General features: G+C 38.4%; 3 protein-coding genes and 1 non-coding gene across 6 annotated transcripts; 3 read left to right on the top strand and 1 right to left on the bottom strand.

The window, feature by feature from the left end:
* Positions 1 to 352: 352 nt before the first annotated feature.
* On the bottom strand, positions 353 to 2,702 carry LOC114827787 (RAF-like serine/threonine-protein kinase PRAF). The gene is made up of 2 exons (XM_070805774.1): positions 1,755 to 2,702; positions 353 to 1,664 (listed from the first exon to the last, which is right to left on the bottom strand). The coding sequence occupies exons 1-2, from the start codon at positions 1,999 to 2,001 to the stop codon at positions 580 to 582; spliced, it is 1,332 nt and encodes a 443-aa protein (XP_070661875.1). The 5' UTR covers positions 2,002 to 2,702; the 3' UTR covers positions 353 to 579.
* Positions 2,703 to 6,894: 4,192 nt separating this feature from the next.
* LOC103412448 (equilibrative nucleotide transporter 3-like) lies at positions 6,895 to 10,126 on the top strand. 3 transcript variants are annotated; one of them, XM_008351003.4, is made up of 11 exons: positions 6,895 to 7,148; positions 7,306 to 7,362; positions 7,499 to 7,542; positions 7,788 to 7,892; positions 8,054 to 8,209; positions 8,292 to 8,435; positions 8,508 to 8,613; positions 8,867 to 9,042; positions 9,135 to 9,298; positions 9,398 to 9,656; positions 9,745 to 10,126. In XM_008351003.4, exons 3-11 carry the CDS (start codon positions 7,501 to 7,503, stop codon positions 9,853 to 9,855), a joined length of 1,263 nt encoding a protein of 420 aa, XP_008349225.2. In that variant the 5' UTR covers positions 6,895 to 7,148; positions 7,306 to 7,362; positions 7,499 to 7,500; the 3' UTR covers positions 9,856 to 10,126. The 3 variants fall into 3 exon arrangements, with proteins under 3 accessions (XP_008349225.2, XP_017181537.2, XP_028966247.1); XM_017326048.3 differs by having other exon boundaries at positions 7,002 to 7,148; positions 7,301 to 7,362; XM_029110414.2 differs by lacking the exons at positions 6,895 to 7,148; positions 7,306 to 7,362 and having other exon boundaries at positions 7,494 to 7,542; positions 7,788 to 7,866.
* Positions 10,127 to 14,156: 4,030 nt separating this feature from the next.
* MIR397B (microRNA MIR397b) lies at positions 14,157 to 14,278 on the top strand. Its single transcript, NR_120953.1, has one exon. It is a non-coding gene; the product is annotated as a microRNA MIR397b (primary transcript).
* Positions 14,279 to 17,450: 3,172 nt separating this feature from the next.
* Positions 17,451 to 23,777, top strand: LOC103446492 (lysine-specific demethylase JMJ28-like). The gene is made up of 13 exons (XM_008385632.4): positions 17,451 to 18,438; positions 18,508 to 18,659; positions 19,169 to 19,274; positions 19,369 to 19,501; positions 19,589 to 19,652; positions 19,750 to 20,497; positions 20,719 to 21,048; positions 21,445 to 21,975; positions 22,059 to 22,131; positions 22,210 to 22,295; positions 22,479 to 22,598; positions 22,696 to 22,994; positions 23,194 to 23,777. The coding sequence occupies exons 1-12, from the start codon at positions 17,761 to 17,763 to the stop codon at positions 22,765 to 22,767; spliced, it is 3,093 nt and encodes a 1,030-aa protein (XP_008383854.3). The 5' UTR covers positions 17,451 to 17,760; the 3' UTR covers positions 22,768 to 22,994; positions 23,194 to 23,777.
* Positions 23,778 to 24,216: the final 439 nt, after the last annotated feature.

The raw sequence follows: 24,216 nt of genomic DNA, 5'->3' as shown, positions 1-24,216 counted from the left end.
GGATCTTGTGTTGCATTCTCTGTAGAGAGAAAGAAAAAGAATAAGGAGAGAGAGGAGGGGAATGGAGGGAAGGAAAGTGGAAAGGGAGATAATCCTACTCGTTGTAAGTACAAACGATAGATTTTGTTAGATTAAATGGTAGATTATCTACCGACAGATGTTCGAATCCACGATGTCATGCAAGAGCTGAACCAGTTCATTTCCATCTTCTTTTTTCATACCGATTTCAATTCCAATTCCAATTCATATCAATATAGAATTAAAACTCAACAACTTTACAAACAACTTTATTAGACTTGTTTTGTTTAAGAAAAAAACAACTTTTATATTCACAAAAGATAAAGGGAAAGCCTTTGAAAGCAAAAGTTTTCACTTTTCCATATACACCATTTATCCCATGAAAATCAAAACAAGGTAAAAACAACCCTTCATAATTTCATCACAATACCAAGTTCAAAATGCTAATTACAGTTTGGATCATCACTCACTCATCAACCAATCATCAAGCAATCACAAAATTATAAAATAAATAACAATCCAAATCACAGTAACTAGATGTTTGTTTCATTCATGCATTGGTCAAGATGATGAATTCGGAGCCCGACCCGTATTCTTATCGGGTCCGGGTCCTTGCCATTCCTCCCCCGATTGCACCACCATACCTGGATTATACGGCGAAACCACCGCACCATTCCTCACTCCATAGTACACCTGCTGCTGCAGCTGCTGTTGCTGGCTCCCTCCATCGGAAACCACCCGAGCTGACACGTCATACGGGTCCATCGCCACCACTGGCCTCAACCCGCCACCATATACTTGACCCATACCCGGTATTGGGTTATGGTACCCGACTGGAATCTGACTCGCTACCTGGTGGTATTGCTGATGAACATACTGCCTCCGAATCGGAACAGGTTGGACCTGTACGTTTGTGGGTGGAACCTGACCCGGATAATAATAGACGGGTAATGACCGGACCATATGACCCTGGTAATTAGGATCCGGCATATACTGCACCCCAGGGTTGCCTGCGAACCCAGTTGCTTGCGACACGGGCAACTCAACCGTCTCGGTAAACATCTCCGATTGATTCTCTTTCGTCTCCATGACTTTATTGGAATCGGGTCGGGTCTTCACCGGTGGAAGACTCGGCATCGACGGGACGGATGGCACAGACGACGTCGAGCAGAACGGCGAGGAAGTGATCGGGGCAGGTGAACCCGGATCCGAAACCGACACGTTGTCGTTCAATACGGGTCGAGCCTTCGGTTTGAAATCGCCGCACCGAGAGTGAGTGTCGTCGGAGTTGTCCAACCCGAATAAGTAGTCAGGCACTTCGGAGACGATCGAAGAGGCTTCGGAGCGGCCCCGCTCGAGCATAGCGGAATTCGACGTACCGCTGTTGAGCGCGTCGAGGAACCAGTGCTCGCGCTTGGCGGAGCCGTCTAGGAGCGAGCTGATGCTGGAGGATCGCGAGTTAATCGAGTCGTCGCCGCCTTTGGGGAAGAGAAAGAGGCGGAGCCGCGCCGATTTTGGGTTTTGATTCTGTGCGATGCGGTCGTACTCCTCCATCATGTTGTCAACGTCCTCGTCCGTGGTGACCGAAATCAACGAGTCCAGGTCCTCGTTCGGCAGCTGGTACTTCACCGTTACGTTACTCAACCCTGCCGCACACAATCAAACCCCGCGATTAATTAGATTAATTAAGCAACTGAATCGCGATGATACGTCGTCGTTTCGACGAGTTTACTTGCCTGAGAGTTTGCAGAGCTTCGAGAGAAGGGCGGAGAAAGAGGTGGTGCGATGCACAGCGACAATTCGGGTATCGCCGCCGACATAGCGAAGCTGATTGTCGTGCGGGCGCGGCAGGATCTTGCCGCCGAAGCTGCACATGAACCGTACACGTGAGTTGAGGTCGTGGGACGGGTGGTCCGAGCGCGGGGTCGACGCGACCGAGTCGGTGGCGGCGGAGTCCAACTCAGAGGGGTGGAGTGACGCCATTATCCGAGGGCGATACGAACTATGCTCTCCGCAACAAAAAGTTGTGAAGGGGTCAGCTTTTGGTGTATCGAGTTGGAGTTGCAGACGTTGAGGAATGTCTGGGAGCGGAAATAGAGGGAGATTTGGATGTCTGTGACGGATGGGTGCGTCACAGACGCTTGCCTGACCCGGAATATTTTATTTATCGCATTTCCTAGCCGTTAGATCTTAGATAAATAATTAATTGACCATGATATCTAGCCGTTAGATCTCTTTTTCACCTTCTTTGCTGGGCCCCGCTTACTATATTCTCCTCTCTCTTTTTTTTCACCTAATTTAGCTAATTGAGTAGGGTATAAATTAATTAACCAGTTGCCATTGAAAAATGATATATTCGTCTTTATTTTTCCTTCGTTCTGTGATGCTGTTACTCTCTCGTCATGTTTGGTTGATGATACTGCATATAGAACTCGTTTGAAAAGCGTTTTATTGATTAAAAATGTTTTTGAGATAATGTTTTTGGAAATCAAACTTTGGTAAAAATACAAATTAATTGTGAAAAACACTTAAAGTGCATTTTGAAACTCAAAAGTATTTTTTTTCTAAAAACGTTTCAGTCGATTAAAAACACTTTTCAAACAAGCTCGTAGTCTACCAGATACAAAAGGTATCTTGGACAACAAAAAAAAAAAAAAGGAATTAACTTGGCGGGAGGTGAGAGAGCAGACGGCGGAGTTGGGCGAGCAAGGTGGAGAGGAAGGAAGGAAGGTGGGAGCGCGAGGTGGTGGGAAAATGCCTTAAAAGACCAGGTATACGGGTCCAGGTGTCGTTATCGCATTGTCAGAGGCAACCGGCCTGTTTGTCACCATTTTGTCCCGTGGCCACGGGACTTTGCTACGCCAACCGGCTTGCATCGTCGAACCCCTCACTGTCCAATCATTGGAGTGTTTGATGTTCTGGGTGACTGGTGGGTCCAACGTCGGCCTTGTGGGGTACTTGACTCAATGAACTTGTATGCAACTGATACGTGAACTTGACAATGTAAAATTAATCATGTAATATCATACGAGAAACTTAAAATTCATAGCGTCGAGGTCACGATGACGTAGTTGAGTCCTCATTTAAACAGGAATCTGATGTGTAATATCCCCTTGACATAATAATCATGTTATTGACTGTCCATATATATATCTAAAACAAATTCAACTATCGATTTGATACTTATAAATATATTTTAAAACGAGTTGTTAACTCACTCATAAATAGTTATATGAATCTCAATTTAAAATTGAATTCACTATAAATATATATTGTCATGCATTCGTCTTAATCGAACTTAATACTTGTTTTAACTAAGTGAAAATAGGGCAAACTCATGGCCAGTAATAAGGGAAAGGGATCCTCTCCTCCTGATTCATTCTACCAAATCCACCCAATCATCTAATTCGGGCCTTAGAAATTTAATCAAACGACTAAAATTATTATACCTTTTTAAGATGCTCTATGTTTGTAACCGTTTGATCAAATTTCAAGAGTCCGGATTGATTGATTAGGTGAATTTGGTGAAAGGGAGCGGAAAGGATCCCTTTCCAGTAATAAGACTTGAAATCATATTGTCCCCCTTTCTTAAAGTGGAAGCAAAATTTGAGCTATTATTTTATGTCGTTGGGTAGGAAAGGAAAAGGTCAAAGTGTATAAATCAGGTATTAATTAATAGGATATGAGTCTTTGTCACTTATCAAGTTGGAATGATTAAAGGGACGTTTATGGTAATGTATAACTTGGGCGGTGGCAATTCACCTTTTAGAGAAGCAAACCTTTTGGAGAAAGAGACGTTTAGGGATAGTGCACCGGCACTACCATCAAGAAAACCAGGAACCGATGTTGAACAAATAGTGGAATGGAATAAAAAGGAACTGGATCGTCGGAAGACAAATCACGTAGTGATAATTTGTAAATTTGACGTTCGAGCACTGATTTGAGTCCTTAATACAGTTTCAGAAAGGGAACGACGTCATAATTTTAATTTTCGTAATAAAAAGCAGACCTTTGAATTGTCATCCAATTAATTTTGTTTAAATTACCAAAGTTGGTTGAGTTGGTCCAAGAAGTTATGATCCTTAAATTCTTCATTTAAGTATCTGGATGTTTCAATTGTAATAATCAATTATCAGTTAATCAAAATTATCTTTTGGGATTTTACTCTAAAAAATTGATAGATGAACTGTCCCGAACCCTTACAAAGTGGGAACCCTGTTGGCTTCTGGTCGCCTTTTTTTTTATCCCTTGGGATTACTTTAATAAATGAGGGATTCCAGATTATCGATCCTTTAAGGATTTACTAATCCTTTACTTCGTGCCGCATCAGAAACTCTACCTATCGAATGCCAATATTTGGCGGCCAGCGTTAGTAGTCGGTTCATCTTCTAATTAATAACAGCCGACCGCTTTACCACTAAACTACCGAGGAACATCTCACTTAAGAACCCAACTCTTGTTCACAGAAAATGGCTTTTTAGAGGCCTTTTCTGGAGTCTTACCACTAAATGTGAGAGATGATTGGAATTGTTTGATTGTTTCCAGATTTTGTAGTGGAGGGCAATGAATGAGCTTTGAGGATCTCCACTTTGCGATCAGGGCTTTGCTTATTGCGGCCTTTTTATTATGGGCTGGGCTTGGCCTAGATTATGTATCCCATTCCACTACCAAGGTGCCTTTTCATTTCATTTAGTGGGCCTGGCCTTACCATCTCTCCCTCTCTCTCTCTCTCTCTCTCTCTCACACACACACACACCCTTTAAGAAGGGATTCCCATTTAAAAAAAAATTGGATATTAATTATGGAACTCACTCTATATTGAATTTCAACAATCTAAACTGTTTATTTTGTAAGTCTCGATTCATAGATCGTTCTTGCAAAAATTCATTTCAATCTGAAACTACTTGTTTGTTTAATTGTCACGATAAAATTTTATTAGTTTTTGTGAACTCAATTAGATACATCAAATATTTCCGATTTAGTCAATATTTTGCAAGAATGATCTATGAGGTACAATTACAAAAATATATTGTTCGGATCGTTGAACTTCGATGTGATTTAAACCCCACAACAAATTTCCATTTTTAAAAAATGGAGATCCCTTCTCCTAAAGATTGTGTGTGCACACACACAATAGCTAAAAGGCAGTAGTCTCATTAGTCAGCTGATTACGTCAGTCAACTGTGCCATTATATGATAGGATAATGCTATTTATACAACTATTTTTACCTCCAACATTAATTTTTTGTTATCGATCTTCTTCAATTTATTCGATCCGACAATAGAAAATTGAGAGAGATGTGTGAAAAGTAAAAAATAGTGTGTGAATAACACTATCCTATATGATATTCGATTTTGAAAAGTGAGGTTTGGATTTTGATTTGGGGAAGCATCATTGGTCCAATGGAAACGAAACAAGAAGTTGGCGAGGACTGAGGACGATCACCCCACTGCCCAATCTCAATTGTCAATTTTCTTGAAACCTTTCTTCAAGCTTTTAGTGACTCCTCAATTTATTCTTCAAGCTTTTAGTGGCTCCTCAATTTATGGTTCCACCTTTTATAAATAAAAATGTCACCCAACGTCAAGCCCCAACTAAAGATGAGAGATTCTTGGTTGTTTTATGGTGATGTATCTCAAGTGTCAAAGTCTTCTTTTTTTTTTCTTTCTTCTAAAAAAAACTAATTGGTGGTTTCGTCATGCCAGTCCACTTTTTATAGACTGAAAAGATTCACAAAGACATTTCAACATTTTCCTAGTCATTATTGTGCGACTCACCAGTACCAGAAATCGAACCCAGAAAATGTCTAATCTATTAAACAATTTGATACCAAATTAGGTTGCCCGTTGTGTGGCTTAGCCGAACTCTTCATTCCTCTAGTGTAAAAATATCGATGTACTAAAAAAAAAAAAGTTTAAATTATAATAGTATGCAATTTTCGTATCACATTCACTCAATTTTTGAAAAACGGTTAATTGTAGCAAATTCAAGCGATTTTTTTTAACAAGTCTACAATTATTGAAACTTATTGTGAAGTCTACTAAACGTTTTTTATACATTGGTTAAACGTGATTAATGAGCTCATTAGATCCGATGCTTAATGCACTACCATATGGATCTCTTCATCCTTTAACGTATTAATCGAAAAAGAATACTTGGTGAGGGAGAGGGAGAAAAAGAGACAAAAGTATTTGTTTAGTGTGACGGTCACATGCCACATAATATTACAAAATAATAATACGTGGTGAGAGAGAAGAGAAGAGAATAGTACTCCCGCTTCAAGAGTTATAATTTTATTGATTAAAACAACGAGTATGATAATAGTTCATTCGAGCGTTCATATTCTACATTGAGTTTAGCATCATATATAATTTATGCCAGCTCACGTTTCTATTTCCATAAACCTAAATCATATTGTATTTTACAATTTTACTATGTGGATGGCAAATATGATGTTGCTTTCGGATTTCGTCCAAAAACAAAAGTTCCTTTCAGATTTCTTAGCAATTTAGATTGATTTTCTTATATTTATTATAAAATATTCACAAATTTAAATTATGTGTTCGTGTACAAATGGGATGCATGTTTTAAAGTACAGCTGTTTCTTTTCAAATTGAAAGGCGATCTTCAACCAAAACGGCACCGGACTGTATCGGTTTCAAACTATTGGATCTGCTCTAGGTATCTGCTTTCAAACTATTGGTCAACCATTAAGTAGAGAGACTTATTTACGTGGCATTGGATTCTATTATTTTGTATTATTAGTTTACGATCCCGCTATATTATTCTAACCGCATTCTAAGAATTTATTATCTATGTCAAATTGAAATACTACGTTACATTATTGGTTTAAGATTCTACTACATTATCCTAACCTACTTTCGTTAAAAATCTTATTTTTCATAGGTTAAGATACCTTCAGAGTAACTTATTTAGATAAGTTGTAATCTTCAATCACAATCAGAATCAAATTATTCGGAAAAAAGGAGAATCCTTTTTGGCTTTCAATTCCACAGCCTGCTTTGATTCTTGCTTTCAGATTACTATGCAGTCGAATCAAAACTCCATCAGATTCCTCGCAAATACATAATCTCATATCCTTTTTTCTGTGCCCATGTGAATCTTTAAGGTTGTCGGCGCTGTAATCGTTTTATATAATAATACAACTCAATTGTTTATGATTTTCCATGCATATATATATATATAGTTCTGGTTTGAACAGAGGTCAAAACCTCCATCCAGATTTTATCTTTTTAATTTTTTTTTAATCTTCTGGAAAAGTGAAGGTATATACTATTGAAAACCCAGTTGCATATTCAAGTCAGCTTCAAGAATCTGAGCAGGTAATGACCAGTATATGCATATTTGATTATTTACATACTGGTATCTGCGTTTTTAATGTATTTCAAGTTGACTGTTTACAACAGTAGTCATATATGAAGTGTCTAACTTTGTGTGTTTCTGAAACATGGGAAGCAGCCATGATTGAGGAAAATGGAACCAGGGCTCCATTAAAGCTTGAGGTTTGTGCTGAAAGCATTGGACTTTTGTTTCCTCAAATTGATTTAGGCATTGAAATTTCTGTTGAGAGTGCAAATCCCACCTCGGAAAATTGGTTTTGCGATTATGGTATCAAAGCAGGCTATCCGCGTGAGCGTTGGATGCTCACCTTCTATTACTCTAGGGGGTTTTCATTTTTTTTTAACTCTTTTCCAATTGAATTGTGATATCTGATATGTTTTGAATTTTGAATTGTTGCAACAAGCAGGGACAGTATAAAGCTTTAGCAGTTTGTTGGTTCCTGGGGCTGGGATCCCTTGTTGCTTGGAACAGTATGCTCACCATAGGTGATTACTACTATAACTTGTTTCCGGTAAGAGCTACAAATGATCTTTTCAGATTAAGTGAATTAGGCTTGAAGTTGCTGGGCTATGGAAAAGTTTTGAACTTTATTTTCGTATTTATTTTCCCTTTGGGTTGTTTGCAAATAAAAAGGGAAGTCTTGAAAAGTCTGATGGAAATTTGTTTTCGTAGACTTACCATCCATCGCGGGTTCTCACCCTTGTTTATCAACCGTTTGCATTTATAACAATGGCAACACTTGCATACCATGAAGCAAAGGTTGACACCAGAAAGCGGAATTTAATTGGATATGCTCTCTTCTTCCTCGCTACCTTGATGCTTATAATTGTAAGTAAATCCTGCTCTCTATTCTGTTACAAGTTTTCTGTTGCTTTCGATCAATTAACTTCACTTTCAACTTTGTAAATAGGTGGATGTAGCCACATCTGCGGGCGGAGGAGTTGGACCTTATATCGGTATATGCGCATGTGTTGCTGCATTTGGGGTTGCAGATGCCCACGTTCAAGGTGGAATGGTCGGGGACCTGTCGTTGATGCGTCCTGAATTCATCCAGGTTAGTTATTTTTCACAGTTGTTTAACGTTTATGACAACTTCTGTTTGTAATTTAGTGTTCTGCTTCTGCAGTCCTTCTTTGCGGGTTTGGCTGCATCAGGCGCTCTAACCTCCGGCTTGCGGCTGATGACAAAAGCTGCCTTTGAGAAGTCTCATGATGGTCTTCGCAAGGGGACGAGTATGTCAATTTCCTTTACATATAGACAGTTCGGGTGGTTGATATATATTCATATGCTTCTTCTTATATTGTGGTCGTATGTGTCAAAGCCGAGGAAGTGGATTTGAGTTTTGTAGGAAAACAATATACACATTAGGTGGCGAAGCAGATTCCATATTAAGCTGCTTTCTGAAGCTAGCGTAATAATACTTTCTGAAGGATACTTTCAGTTCCTTGGTCGGTGATAATTTCTTGTGTGACTGATCTTTTACAGTGTTGTTCCTGACAATTTCCACATTCACCGAGTTTCTCTGTATTCTTCTATATGCATTTTACTTCCCGAGATTGCCTATAGTGAAGTACTACCGCTCAAAGGCAGCTTCCGAAGGCTCTAAAACTGTAACCGCCGATCTTGCTGCTGCTGGAGTCCAAACACAAGCAGACATAGAAGTATTGAACCTTTCTTTAAACTCTGATGATGCCTGTTCTTGAGGATCTGCTCGGATATCCAATTACTAAAAACCTTTCTAAATTTATCGCAGGTCTCAAACGATGCCAAAGTAGTTCCAACTCGATTGAGCACTATGCAGATATTCAAGCAGAATATAGATTTTTGCCTTGACTTGTTTCTGATATATGTGCTGACATTATCAATCTTCCCTGGTTTCATATACGAAAATACCGGAAATCACCAGTTGGGGACATGGTAAGTTTCGATTCCTTTCATATTTTAAACGCTTGTTCTCTAGGCATGCCTCGTAATCTGATATACTCTGGTACGGTTGCCTTTTGAAAACTCTCTCAGGTATCCCCTTGTCCTGGTTGCAATGTACAATGTGTTGGATTTGATATCGCGATACATACCCCTCATCAAATGCCTGAAGATCGAGTCCAGAAAGGGTCTCCTGATTGCAATCCTATTGCGTTTCCTCTTCGTTCCAGCGTACTACTTCACAGGAAAGTACGCTGACCAAGGGTGGATGATCTTGCTGACATCAATCTTAGGATTAACAAATGGTTATCTCACTGTCTGTGTCATGACAGTGGCACCGAAAGGCTACAACGTACGTAACCTGTTCCGAATATAATTTATGTTTTCATGGTTTCTGATTAAATCAAATCAAAATTAATTTCTGGTTGTTTGATTTGCAGGGACCTGAGCAAAATGCCTTGGGAAATATACTTGTTCTGTTTCTTTTGGGAGGCATATTTGCAGGGGTTTGCCTTGACTGGTTGTGGCTCATTGGTAAGGAAAAATTCTAAGGAGCAAAAGTGTGGGATTGAAGAAATAAAGTTGCTCGTTTGAATACTAATTTCGTCCTTCCGATGAATTGAAAAACGATTAGGAACTGCGAATTGCAACCGTGTAAATGATTTGTTTTGGGTGTGTAGTTTGATATGCCTTGTTTAAAAAGCCAGAACTTTTCATGTCATTGATTTGTAGAACTTTTATTCTTACTTGAATGAGAGATAGATATGTAGTGTGACATGAAGATATATTGCGGCCAAACATTATACACAGATCTTACTGTAACTAAGCTGCAAATAGGCAGGAAATTTCGTTGACCCAGTCATTGACTCTCTACCGCGCAACAAGGGCAACTGTAGGCAACTAATTTGATCAGATTGAGATCAGCTTGGGAGCCAACAGATCAAGCATTTCAGACCGTTTAATTTAAAATATGTTGTCCCCTATTAGCCCATTTCACTGACTCACTTCACATACAATCTCTCTCGAACGTTCATATATCTCTCTCTTGAACAATCCGAATTGTTCGATTTGCGGACTCTGGAGTGTGAGATCCCTTGAGGATCTCAATCCAATTTGATCATCTGAATCACAGTTGACCAAAGTTAACACCGCATTAAATGCTTTCTCTATATCTCGTCAGCCCTTGAGTTTTTTTTTCTTTTCATTTTTGTCCTCTCATTTCCTGAAAATACCCTAATTAAATTTAAGCATTCTTACTTTTCGGAGTTCCCACTAGTTTTATGGATAAAATACAGTTAAATTTGCAGTTTTTATCCCATTAGGATAAAATCGGTGTTTTTACAGTTACCATTTAACGGTTCATCTCAAGTTCTTCGTGCATATATGTTAATATCATAGCATGCACTTTATCAACAAAACTCATCAATTTTCAATATCAAATCCCATGAAAATGTCTGGATAAACATTATAATGTGTTTGAGAGTTCTTGAATAAAACCTCTCTAGCCATTTTTCGTCATCTAAGTATTCACGCGTGTGTCAAGAAACTCGTATATTATTAATTAAACGCTGCCTTGTTGTAAACCCTATACCTTGCCTTCTCTCAACTCCAACTCCTTCAATGCATGGTTACGTGAAGCAATAGTTTCTTATGTTCCAAAGGATTAAGGGCACTAATATAGATTCATAACTTTAGCATTAAGAAACGTTTCGACTTCCTCTTCGTCTTCCTTTTGTTGTGTAAAACTCATTCCCCTACTTATCATTTTTCTCTTCATTTCATGTAATGTCGGTTTTGCTAAACACTGCAATATGTTTAATTAAAATAGTTTTTAGGAAGAAGTAAATATATACTTTAAAATGTTAGCTTTCAATAAGATTTTGAGGTTCGAAAAACTAATACAACAACGTCCGGTTTGCCTATTCGGGAGTTTGCACAAGGAGTCAATTCCGGTGTCATGGGAAAAACCGAAAATTGGTTGGACTAAACTGAACTTTGATGGATCTTCCAAACCCGAAGTGGGAAAGGCTAGCATTGGAGGGCTGTTCAGAAACCACAAGGCCGAGTTCCTACTTGGTTATGCTGAATCCATAGGAAAGGCCAACAGCATCATTGCGGAACTGGCTGCACTCAGAAGAGGCCTTGAGTTGGTGTTGGAAAATGGTTGGAGCGAAGTGTGGCTCGAAGGAGACGCAAAGACATTGCTTCAGATTATAGCGCAGAGGAGGCAGATTCGATGCGCAGAGGCACAAAGGCAGATTAGTCACATAAACTTGATCATACCGGAGATTAACAACTGCGTCCTGACTCATATTTATAGAGAAGGCAACAGGGCCGCTGATAAGTTTGCGAAATTGGGACATTGTTCTGGAAAGCCTCAAATTTGGCAGCATATTCCTCCCGATGAAGTGTTATCCATCATGCAAGAAGATGCCGAGGGTAAGATCGTTTTTCGTGGTAAAAGATAAGAATTTAACATGCATCCTTCATTTTCGTATATATTTGTGCTGGCTAGGGCGCTAGTACTAATTTTGATGCATAAGATGATCATTTTTTGAGTTCTTTGGTCTGGATCGCTGCATTTAATTCTTACATGTATATAAAAAGGGATTAGTTGATATTATTGGTCACTTAAGCTTGTAGTTTATGAAACTTTGTAAATGAAATCTTAGTGCTTTTAGAGAGGCCGGGGTGCCTCCAACACCATGTGTATAATTGTATTGCATTTTGTCATTTTCTAAAGGGTCTGATGGTAACATTTATCTCCTAATTCTTATATAAAGAGAAGTGATTTCCGCACTCTTATTTCTTCCTACATTTCTCTCTTAATTTCTAGATATTGAAGGAATAAGTCAAAAGAGAATCAAGGCATGAAAATAAAAGGAGTAGTGCAAAAAAAGGAAATGAGAGTTTGAAAATAGTTACAATAAGAGAGGGGTAGTGTTATTCACATACCCATTTTTACTTCTCATATACCCTTGTTAATTTTTATTCATGATCTTTTTCAATTCATTCGGTTTGACTACTGAAATTTGAGAAGAGTGTGTAAGAAGTAAAAATGGATGTGTGAATAACACTACCCTAAAAAATAAAGAAGTGTAAAGTACAAAAAACTACCTCAACTATTGGTGTCACGACACTTTCATACCTCATCTTTTAAAATTGACAATGTCATACCTCATCTTATAAATTTGTGCCAATGTCATACCTTCGTCAGTTTTTCTGTTAATTTCTCAGTTAATTGCTGATGTGGCTTGATCCAGGGCCCATTTTCTATTAAAAAATTATTAAAAACTCAAAAAAATCATTTAATAGTTTTAAATATTAAAATAATAAGGAAAAGTAATTAAAAAAAAAAATACACCAACAATCAATTCGTTCCCTTTCCCCCCTTCTCTCTCTTCTCCCCATCTTCTTCTTCTCCCCCCTTCCTGCAACTTCAACCCAGAAAAAAAAAAAAAAGAGGAAAAAGAAAATCCAATTTGTCTTCCCCGCTCCCCCCCCTCTTCTCCCCGCACCCACTCTCCGCACCCAACCTCCCCACCCACCCTCTGCACCCAACCTCGCACCCATTACCTGCAACCCAAAAAAAAAAAAAAAAAACCCCAAATCTCTTTGAGAACTTGGGCGCGGAGAAAATGGGGGGAATGTATGTGGAGGGAAAATGGTGGGTACACGGGGGGATGGACGAACTGGTATTTTTTTTTCCTTCTCTCTCTTTTTCTTCTTCCTCTGCAGGTTGGGGGGGCGAGGCACCTTTTTTTCTTTCTTTTCCTTCTCTCTCTTCTTCTTCTGCAGGTTGGGTGGGGGGGGGGAAGTTTTTTTTTTCTTTCTTTTTTCTGGGTTGTAGCAGGTAGGAAGAAGAGGAAGGGAGATGAAGATGGGGAGAAGAGAGGGGGCGGGGGGGGGGAGTTTTGTTTGTTTGTTTGTTCTTTATTTTCTATCTGGGTTGCAACAAATAGGGGGAAGAAGAGGAAAGAAGATGAAGATGGGGGAGAAGAGAGAGGGCGCCTGGGGGTAAGGGACAAATTTTGTTTTGTTTTGTTTGTTTTTTTTTTTTCTTTTTTCTGGGTTGTAGTAGGTAGGAAGAAGATGAAGGGAGATGAAGATGGGGGAGAAGAGATAGGGCGCAGGGGAAGTTTCGTTTGGTTTTTTTTTTTTTTTTAAATAACCTTCTTTATTATTTTAATATTTAAAAAATATTAAATGATTTTTTTTAGTTTTTAATATTTTTTTAATAAAAAGTGAGTCCTGAATCAAGCCACGTCAGCAATTAACTGAGAAATTAATAGAAAAACTGACGGAGGTATGACATTAGCACAAATTCGTAAGATGAGGTATGACATTGTCAATTTTAAAATATGAGGTATGAAAATGTCGTGACACCAATAGTTGAGGTAGTTTTTTGTACTTCGTTTGAAATTAGGGTTATTGCCATGTAATTTTCAAAGAACATTTGCCCTATAACTGGACCTACTCATCATTGTGTTCCAAAATTGGACCTACTCATTTTTGTTATTTACATGCATAACTTAATCTCTCTTAAGAAAAATAATCTAATAATTAATCATGATAATTAAAGAAAATTATAGATCTAGAAAGAAGTGTTTGGGGTTAATCTAGGTGGAGATGTAGTGTAGTACAACAAATTTTTTTATCAGTACCATATATAGTCAGCAGTACAAATCTTGAGAGCAGCAGCAGTTTTGAGCTGGTAGTACAAGGTCAAGAGATTGAATACAACTTTGTGTACTGCATTTTCAATCTAATGTATTGCTAGTTGCCGCACCCAATATATATTATGTATGGGGCTCAAATCAGTCGTATAGTTAATGAGGAAGCACTGGAGGATCCAGATTGAAGAAACATCATTGAGTGCAGCGTTGATGAAAGTTCGTATTGCTTCTGAATCTTCATTAGGACATCGAAACATTTCATCAACGCTGCACCCAATTATGTTTCTATCCATTTTGGCAAGTGCTCAGCTATTGTTTCAACTTTCAATGTTGTAACTTTCTTCAACGCTTGGGAAACTAGTAAGTCCAGGAAATGCTATGGAAAAATCTCCAGTACGTAATTATATATATATATATATATATATATATTGTTCTTCTTACGCAGGACATTTTAAGGGCCAGGATCAATAGCCTGCAACTCTTTTTGAGATTGGAAGTGCAGTCTCTCCTCAATTACCAATATGATAAATTATATTGTTCTTAATTTCTTTGAATTTGACTTTTCAGAAGAGAGTAGGAAATTAGGGAATGACCACTGTTATAATTATTACTAATTTGATATATATATATTCAATTTCTTCAATAGAGCAAGCATGAAGTCTTTGACTTTTTCTCAGTTTTTTTTTTCTTTCAACCTAAAAATATCAATTTTATTTAAAAAAAAAAGGGGGTTTAATTAAATATAACAAGTTATACCCAAATACAAAATACACATAAAAGAGGACCAGGAATACTGATTTTGCAAGCACTTCCTAATTTTCTTGGTAAAATTATGACGTTTACTGCAGAATATTTAGATTTTTTATGATCTAAATTCCAAATTAAGCATTAATCGAGGTCAATGTTCATGTCATGAACACAAATACAAAATTCACTCCTCATGCAAAACTGCAACCATCCCTGTACGTAAACGAAACAGTAGTCGTACACTTGAGCTTTTCTTTCAAACAAAACCCATAAAAAATATAAATCAGAATATGCTTTTGAGATTTTGAAGAAACCTTTCAGGAAAATTTCATAAATATATTATTTTGGTATCAACCGTATGATCCAAATTAATGCTGCTTGCTGCCTCAATTAGCGTTCCATAATTCTGAATCTTCTAGTTGCTTTGCCTACACTCAACTTCATAACCAAGGAGAAGACCTTTATTACGTCAAGCAATAGTTCATTTTACACAATCGTGCTGGTTTTCGGTTAATCTAAACTTCTGATTAGCATCAAAATGCAGATATATGTCCATATATATATATTCCGTATTGTACTTAATCAATTGAAGGTTTCATTTCAAAGTGCTCTCTCTCTCTCTCTCTCTGAAAAACTAAACTATATACGTGATGATTGATGAAGCACATTTTTGTTACAAGCGCACATCGAACAAACATTGCCGAAAGCGTTTTTGATAGTTGAAAGTGTTTTTAGTCATTCTTATAACACCACCGATTAAACTAGTACAAGTCTACAGCGGAGAAATCATGTTAGCCTTTACAAAAATTTGGAGGTGCCAAAGTCTATCCAGTACTACAAAGCCCGGTTGGTTTTCAGTAAGAAATTATCGAAAAAAGCCGATTCCGGTGAAATGGGAAAAGCCCAAGATTGGATGGACCAAGTTGAACTTTGATGGATCTTCAAAAGGCAAAACAGGAAAAGCTAGCATTGGAGGGGTCTTTAGGAACCACAAGGCAGAATTCTTGCTAGGGTTTGCTGAGTCCATTGGAGAAGCCAACAGCACCATTGCTGAGTTGGTAGCCCTAAAAAGAGGCCTCGAGTTGGTGTTAGAAAATGGCTTTAGAGACGTGTGGCTTGAAGGAGATGCCAAGGCATTGCTCGATATTATTGTGAAAAGAAAGAAAGATTTTAAATGTGCAGAAGTTCAAAGGCAAGTTAACGATGTGAATTCGATTTTGCCAAAACTCAACGGTTGCATTGTGAGTCACGTTTATAGGGAAGGCAATCGAGCCGCGGATAAATTTGCTCAAATTGGACATCAGCTAGAGGAGCCTAGGATCTGGTGGAACGTTCCCCCTGAGGAAGTTGTAGCCATTGTGCATGAAGATGCAGAAGGCAAGATTGTCCTCCGCAGAAGATGATATGCAGATATTCTTCATGAAGGATGCATGTATATAATGTTGACACGAGGAAGAACATATTTACTAATTATATCATCTCAAGACGTTTGTCAAACCAAATTGTAAATATACTTCATATCAAATTGATATGTATTTTTCAAATGAAACAAAAAAAGATACTTTAATGAAGGCATTATTCTGTTTTAAATTAGGTTCAACTGAGCTATATAATTAACTAGAAAGCTATGTACAGCATGCTACTTCGGGAAATAGCAATATCTTGGTATGGAACCCACGTGTTTTTACTAGGAGTACTATGCAGGGTTTTTTTTTTTTTTTTTTTTTTTTTGTTATCAACTTCATAATTGTTCCAAATGACCATAAAAACGTGTAAAAATATAATGCCAATGCCATTTTCCAGGAAATGGAACATGCAAAGCTGCATTTGTTTGTACAAAGCGATAATCTAAATTGCTCTCGTCGGCAGAAAAGAAGGAGTAATCTTAAATGCATGCTAAATTAATTCATAATAAAATAAACTTCGAACGAACAAATTAACAATTGAATTATATAATGCAATGATATACGTAGCATGCTTGTTTTTCATAAATCATGTTGGTTGTTGTTTCTCATGATTGCTCATGAAAGTGAAGGAAGTTTACATGCTGCATAATATCAGACAAATTGAATTAAAATAACTAAAACTAGAATTAGTCGGATGCAGCATTGCAAGTTTGCAGCTGCATTGCATGGCAATCAGATGAAGAAAAGCCAGAAAACCAATTTCAATAAGCAGTTGCATGGGACACTCCATTTCTCTTTTTCTTCCCTATTTAAATCCCAAATAAACAAAAGATAGTCCAAAGTTGCAGCAAATAAACCCACAAAATATAATATATACAGCACATTAAATTTGGACATACTAAAAACTGAACTATATACACACTCTAAAAACTGAAAAGCATTTGAAATGCCACATCAATTTATCAAATTCCAAACTTGGAATTCAGAGCTCTAATCACATGCAACACAAGCTATCAATCAAAGCTGCAAAAAAAGTACCCCAAATTTGCAAATTGAAAAATGTAGTGAGAAAAACTGAATAAAAACTTACGATGCATGGACACGAACACAGCAATGCAACACGACTTGGGAATACAACACAACAGGAGAATACGAAGAGATATCACCGTGTTCATGCATCGTAAAAACCAATTGCAGCCAAACTTAGTAAACTGTCACTGAACCAGCCTCCTATCGAACCAAATTCATAACAGTAATAAAAAATAAAAATAAAAAATCTTTTTGCAAAATATGAGGATTCAGTGCAGCAGCAGAGTTGCAGAGTTGGAACCTGACCAGATTATCTTGGATGTTGATTTCTTGAATCTGACCTGATTCACGATTTCGAGACCAAATGGGACTCCTTCTTCCCCTGTAATTACGGAATATGCCCCTCAAAACTCAATCTTTTAGATTAAGCTCCATCTGTTTCTCTCAATAAATACGAAAAAGGTAAAATTCCCAAAACCCCTAAAAATAATCCCTTTCCTTTCTCAAAAGCCCCTTGCTTTGTCTCTCTTTTCTCAGTCGCCAGCGTTTTCCCGAGAAAATTAGACATTTTCCGGGAAAATCAGATCAATTTTGTGGAATGGGCGAGGAGGGTGCGCTGCCGGACCATCTGCGGTGCGGCCGGACCGACGGCCGGAAATGGCGGTGCAAGCGGAGAGTCATGGACGACATGAAGCTCTGCGAGATTCACTATCTCCAAGGCCGTCACCGTCAGTTCAGAGAGAAAGTCCCCGAGTCACTCAAGCTTCAGAGGACGCCCAAAAACGCTGGGGACAAAGATCAAAACGGCAGCGGAAACGGCGGTGGAGTCAAAATTAGGGCACGGAAAGTGGAGAATTTGGTGAAGTTGCTGAAGCGGAAGCGATCCGACGAGGCGGTGAAGAATTGCAAGAAGAAGAAGCGGAAGGTGAAGTTGAAGAAGAGCGAGTTGAATTTGGACCTCATACGGATGGTGCTGAGGAGGGAGGTCGAGAAGCGGAACCAGACGACTACGAAGAAGAAGAATGTTGTGGAGGAGGAGAGTGAGGATGGTGATGAAGACGACGATGACGGCGGCGGTGATCTCACCAGAGACTTGCCCAATGGCCGAATGGCAATCTCTTCATCTTCCTCGCAGTCGCCGAGGCTTCGGTCCGGCAATGCAGGTTCCAATTCGTCTTCTGATGGGAAGGTCGGGGCTGATTTGCCTCCGGTTGCTACGCGGAGGAGGTGCTTTCGGTCAAAGAACATCGAGCCAATTCCTGCTGGCACATTGCAGGTGAGCTGAATGACTGAAAGAAACAATTATGGTCATATGGTTTTTGAAATTTTGATTCTTTTGGTTTAGGTTCTGCCATATAATGATGTGGGGAAGTTGAGGAAAGGTAAGAGGAGAAGGTGCCATTGGTGTCGAAAAAGAGGGAGCGGTGTTTCTTCTGCTCTAATTAAGTGTTCGAGTTGCCAGAAGCACTTCTTTTGCTTGAATTGCGTCAAAGAAAGGTTTGTTTTGTGTTTTGTGGATTATGGCCTCAAATTTATGTTTGAATCTTAGAGCTAAGTTTCTTGTTACCAATTCTCATAGACTGCAATGCTGGTACACAGTTCTTGTTTCAATTCTTTTATATGGATTTGGTCGTCATTAGTTAGAATACTGGCCTTGAATACCGAAATGTATGTAAATTTCACCACGATCCGAGAGATTGATGTTTTGTAATAAAACTTTATAAAGAACTTGTATTTTTCCGTCACGCTAGAAAATTCACCCTTGTCTGCGTATCTGATATCTATATGAGAAGCCATGATTGTGTAGAATGTTCTGCATCCTACAAGATGAAAACATTGGTAGAGACACAGAGAGAATTCAATTCTCCAGGCCAAATCTGATAATACATTGGTAGGACTAGAACTCATTGCAATAATATCGTTATTCTCCTAAGCTGTTTGTTATAGTTCTTCTCCTTGTTATAATCAATGAGGCTTGATGAATCTTGGTTCTTAAAACAATTTAGGTACTTTGATACACAAGATGAAGTCAAAATGGCATGCCCAGTCTGTCGAGGAACTTGCCCCTGTAAGGAATGCTCTGAAAATCAATCAAAAGATGCGGAAAGTAAGGTCTGACATTAAATTTGGCTCATTTGTGAACTTGTTCATGCTTCGTATGATGTTAGATGCTAATGATTTAAATCATGCACACCCTTTTTGTCAGGATTATTTGGGGGTTAAGAATAAAGTTGAAGTAATACTACAGTTCCATTATCTGATTTGTATGCTTCTTCCCGTGCTAAAACAAATAAACCAAGATCAGAAAGTTGAGCTAGAAGCAGAGGCAAAAATGAGAGGTACTGTGTAATTCTACTGACAATGTTGCTCTTTGCGCCAACTTTGTGGTCATAACTGAAAAAACTATCTTTTCTTCGTAATACCAGGGGAAGAGCTATCTGAAGTTCATATCAAGCAGGCTGAATATAGCTGCAACGAACAACACTGCTGGTATGTTCTATAATTCTGCAATGTTTTAACAGTTAAAGTGGAATTTATGTAATGATCTTGCATTGTTTGTGTGGTGCATCAATGACTTTGGGAACAGCAATAAATGCAAAGCTTCAATAGTGGATCTCCATAGAAGCTGCCCAAATTGTTCCTATAACCTTTGTTTAAGTTGCTGTCGAGATCTTTTAAGTGGGAGCCTTTTTGGTGGTATAAACACAACTCTCATAAAGCAGACTAACAAAAAGAAAACTTGTGTCTCTCGTAAGGGGCAACTTGTAAAGAAGCCAATAACCACCCATAAGCAAAGTTTCCGCAGTTTGTACCCTTCTTCTGCATCAGTACCTAGCTTGAAATCTTGTAATGCTGTTAATGGTATATCTTGCCCACCTAAGGAGCTTGGAGGTTGTGGTGACAGCCTCCTTGATTTGAGATGTGTTTTTCCATTATGTTGGATCAAAGACCTGGAAGTAAGTGCAGAAGAAATAGTTTGCAGCTATGAATTTCCAGAAACTGCTGACATGTCTTTGTGCTGTCCACTATGTTTGGGCGTGGACCAGAAAACTGATGGGAATCGACAGTTGCAAGAAGCTTCAGTGAGAGAGAACTCAAACGATAACTACTTATACTACCCCACGCTACTGGGCACAAATGGTGATAATGTTGAGCACTTTCAGAAGCACTGGAGTAAAGGTCATCCTGTAATAGTCCGAGACGTACTTCAAACTACATCAGATTTGACTTGGGATCCAGTGTCCATGTTCTGCACTTATCTTGAGAGGAGCATTGCTAGATATGAAAATAACACAAATTCAAATGAAGCTATCCACTGCTTGGATTGGTGCGAGGTCAGTGGAGCTCTACTGCTTATAGATTTGCTCTCTTTATCTTTTGATTCACGATTGTCTACACCTAATCCCATTCTCAAATTTAGCCTTTAAAAAGAAAACTGATAGTCCTCTGCATTTTTACCTCCTTTATCTCTAAACTCTTCAAGTACACATGATTATATTCCTACCATCCAGCCTTCTTTCTTCTAAAAGAAAAACTTATATATATTATATGGCAGGTGGAACTTGGAATCAGGCAGTACTTCATGGGTTCATTAAGGGGGCAGGCCCAACGAAATGTATGGAATGAGACACTGAAGTTGAAGGGTTGGCTTTCTTCGCAGTTGTTTCAGGAACAGTTTCCAGTTCATTATGCTGAAGTAATACGAGCTCTACCACTTCAAGAATACATGAATCCCACGTCTGGTCTTTTAAATCTTGCTGCAAGGATGCCACAAGAAATCCCAAAACCTGATCTAGGTCCCTGTGTTTATATATCATACGGCTGCACCGAGCAACTTGTACAAGCTAATGCAGTGATAAAGCTATGTTATGACTCATATGATGTGGTATGCCTTGTAATTATCCCTATTACTTTACTGTCAAGTGATCTCTTGTTTCTTTTGATGATGTGCTGCAATGGGACAAGTAGGCACCATATCATATTAATTGTTGAAGAAACTGTAAATGCTTTCCGTGCATTTTATTTGAATTTATAGGTTGATACCGATGTGGTCTCACCTCACCTGGACAACTTCACCAAGCATTAATTTAAAGTCTTGGTAAATTCATTTGAGTAAAAATTTGGGTCGAAGAATATGGAGAAAACCATAAGCTGTTTGCTAAACCTTCACCATTTTTATATATATTTTTGGTTGTTAAAGATTAGCTTTGCTTTGGTAACAGTTATTTTTTCAGATCTAAGTGTTCCATTTCATTCATTCTGTTGATTTTTTTGACCCTAGGTTAACATTTTGGCACATACATCAGATGTCCCTATCTCTGATGAACAAGTTTCAAAAATAAGAAAGTTACTGAAGAAGCACAAGGCTCAATATCAGAGGGAGGGTTCTAGGGTTACTTGTGAACAATTTGTGGCAAAAAAAGACAATGGAGAATCATTATTGTTTAGTGAAACCATGAAAGAAGCAGGGCTACATAATGTGATCGGAGAGGAGATGCATTTACGCAAAAGAATTGCTAGAGAGTCTTGCTTCTCCAGGCATGAAGCATGCACAGATGCTGAAACATCTGATTCTGATACTGATTCTGAAGCCACACTAAGTAGCTCTGGGAGACTTCATGATGCTGAAACATCTAAAGATACAAGGTGTGAGGTTCTGGTCGACAGCTGCAATAGCTATGAAAAGCAAACCTTGGACAAGTCTTGTGGTGCCCAATGGGATGTGTTTCGCAGACAAGATGTCCCAAAACTTATAGAATATCTCAGAAGGCACTCTAATGAATTCACTCGTAAATTTGACTTTCATAAGCATGTAAGCCCAAAACCTATAGCTACAGCATTTGAGCAGATCAGGTTAAAGACTATCTTACTTTTTGACGTCCACACTTACTGCAGGTTGTTCATCCCATTCTTGATCAGAGTTTCTTTCTGGACTCAAGTCACAAATTAAGGCTCAAGGAGGAATTTAGTAAGTGTAATTTGTGTCATTTCAATCACTGGTTGAATTATGAATAACTGTAGTTAACCCACCACTCATTGTCACCAGAAATTGAGCCTTGGACTTTTGAGCAACACATAGGAGAAGCTGTTATCATACCTGCTGGATGCCCATATCAGATTAGGAATTCTAAGGTGCGTGACACTTTTATGATCTAGTATTTAGAAAAACCTTTTGAATCTTTCGTATTTTACTACTTTTGAGTTCTTGGAATGATTACCAAGAATTTTTACAGGACTTGTACTTATTATGCAGATAAGTTTATTGTTTCCGCAAATTATCACAATATTGGACATTCTGTTTCTTTTGACATGCAGTCTTGTGTACATGTGGTGCTGGACTTTGTATCACCCGAAAATGTTGCCGAGTGCATCCAGTTAACTGATGAAGTCCGTCTGCTTCCAGCAGACCATAAAGCAAAAGTTGACAAGCTAGAGGTGAACTTTCATTGATATTAGTATGAGATGTCATTTTTTTCTCCATAATATGCATAAAAATTGATCAGAAAGTGTCTGCCCTTGTCATGAAATGCAGGTGAAGAGAATGGCCCTTAATAGTATTAGTTCAGCAATCAAAGAAATACGTGAGCTTACTTGTGCAATGTAAGTGCCCCTGCTGAGGAAGACATTTATCTCCTCTGTGCTTCCAACATTTAGCACCTGCAGAATTTTCAGAAAAAAAAGAAAACAAATGGAGATTCTTCCTTGGACATGTCAAGATGTTGCATGACAGTTTGGGATTTTAAACGATTGTCGAGTATCCACTGCCTGTTTGTAAATTCTGCGTTGCTGAGGCTCTAGGTCCCCAGGACTCTATCCATACTCAAATAAAAGGTATAGAACTCATATTTTCCAATTAAATCACGCTTCTACATCAACTGGCATATGGAATGATGATGCATGTATCGTGTTTGTGTGTGTAAACCTTGGCTCACCCGCTTATTCTCTCCATTCTGAGAAAGTATAGTTGTCTGTTTTGTTCACTGCCATGCATACTGCAGGATTGTCTGAGCACTTACCATGTTCCTTACAGGTAATGGTTAGATGATCACGGCTATATCTTCTATGAACATCTGGAAACTGCGTCAGCTGTAGATCGTGGAGAGGCTACTTTGATTCGTTTTGATTCTATTACACAGAGAGGTGTATATACATTCTTCATTTGTTGCGGTCGCGATAAAAGAGCCAAGTGTTACTGTTCCTTCCCGGCAGAGAGAATAAGAAATGGAAGGAATGGGAGCATTGACCTTACATCAGACGGGAATGTTTCTCGAAACCCTGCTTCATTACCTAGCAAGTAGCGTCTGATTACATGCTGGTACAATTTCATTTCACGACATATAACCATGATGTTTTCCGATCCCTTATGGACATAGAACATTCGAGTCTGAGTCGCCACTGAACGCATTTCGGATGGCACGAGAACTAGCGAGCGAAAACTAACTTTTCCAGTGTAGCTATTGTAGCTTTTAAAGGTTAAGTCATTAGGGTAATGGTTTCGTCTATTCCGTACGTTTTTCTTCACTCTATTCCTCTTAACTTGCTATTTTTATTCATTCTGTTCCGTTGTATTGAATAGTCCAGAGCATGGAAGAAATTTCGCGATTTGATTGATCCTATATTTTGTTGATAATATCAGGTTCATGGTTCCTACCGGATCGATCCGACCCGACGAGAGAAAATTTCTACTCATTCTATGTTTTTGTTCTTGTTCTTGGCAAGGGGAGAGTAACTTAAACGAGAATGATAGGTGCTGTAAATAGATATGGAAAAGGATCCGGCGAGGATTGTTTTCTTAGGAATCTCGTGATCATGATCGTATATCGTACATCGTGCAATCAACGAGAGAAAATTTCTACTCATCCTATGTTTTTCTTCTTGTTCTTGGCAAGGGAGAGTAACTTAAACGAGAAAGATAGGTGCTGTAAATAGATATGGAAAAGGATCCGGCGAGGATCACTTTGCTGGAGATGATTATAACTGTACATCATGCAGTTAGTTTTTGTTATATAATATTTATATTTAATTTTAAATTTTGAAATGATTTCTAATCTCA

This window comes from Malus domestica, chromosome 10, assembly GCF_042453785.1.
Source record: "Malus domestica chromosome 10, GDT2T_hap1".
In the NCBI taxonomy this organism is placed as follows: domain Eukaryota; kingdom Viridiplantae; phylum Streptophyta; class Magnoliopsida; order Rosales; family Rosaceae; genus Malus; species Malus domestica.
The sequence above is the reverse complement of the archived record's forward strand: the minus strand, read 5'-3'. Positions and strand labels throughout refer to the sequence as shown.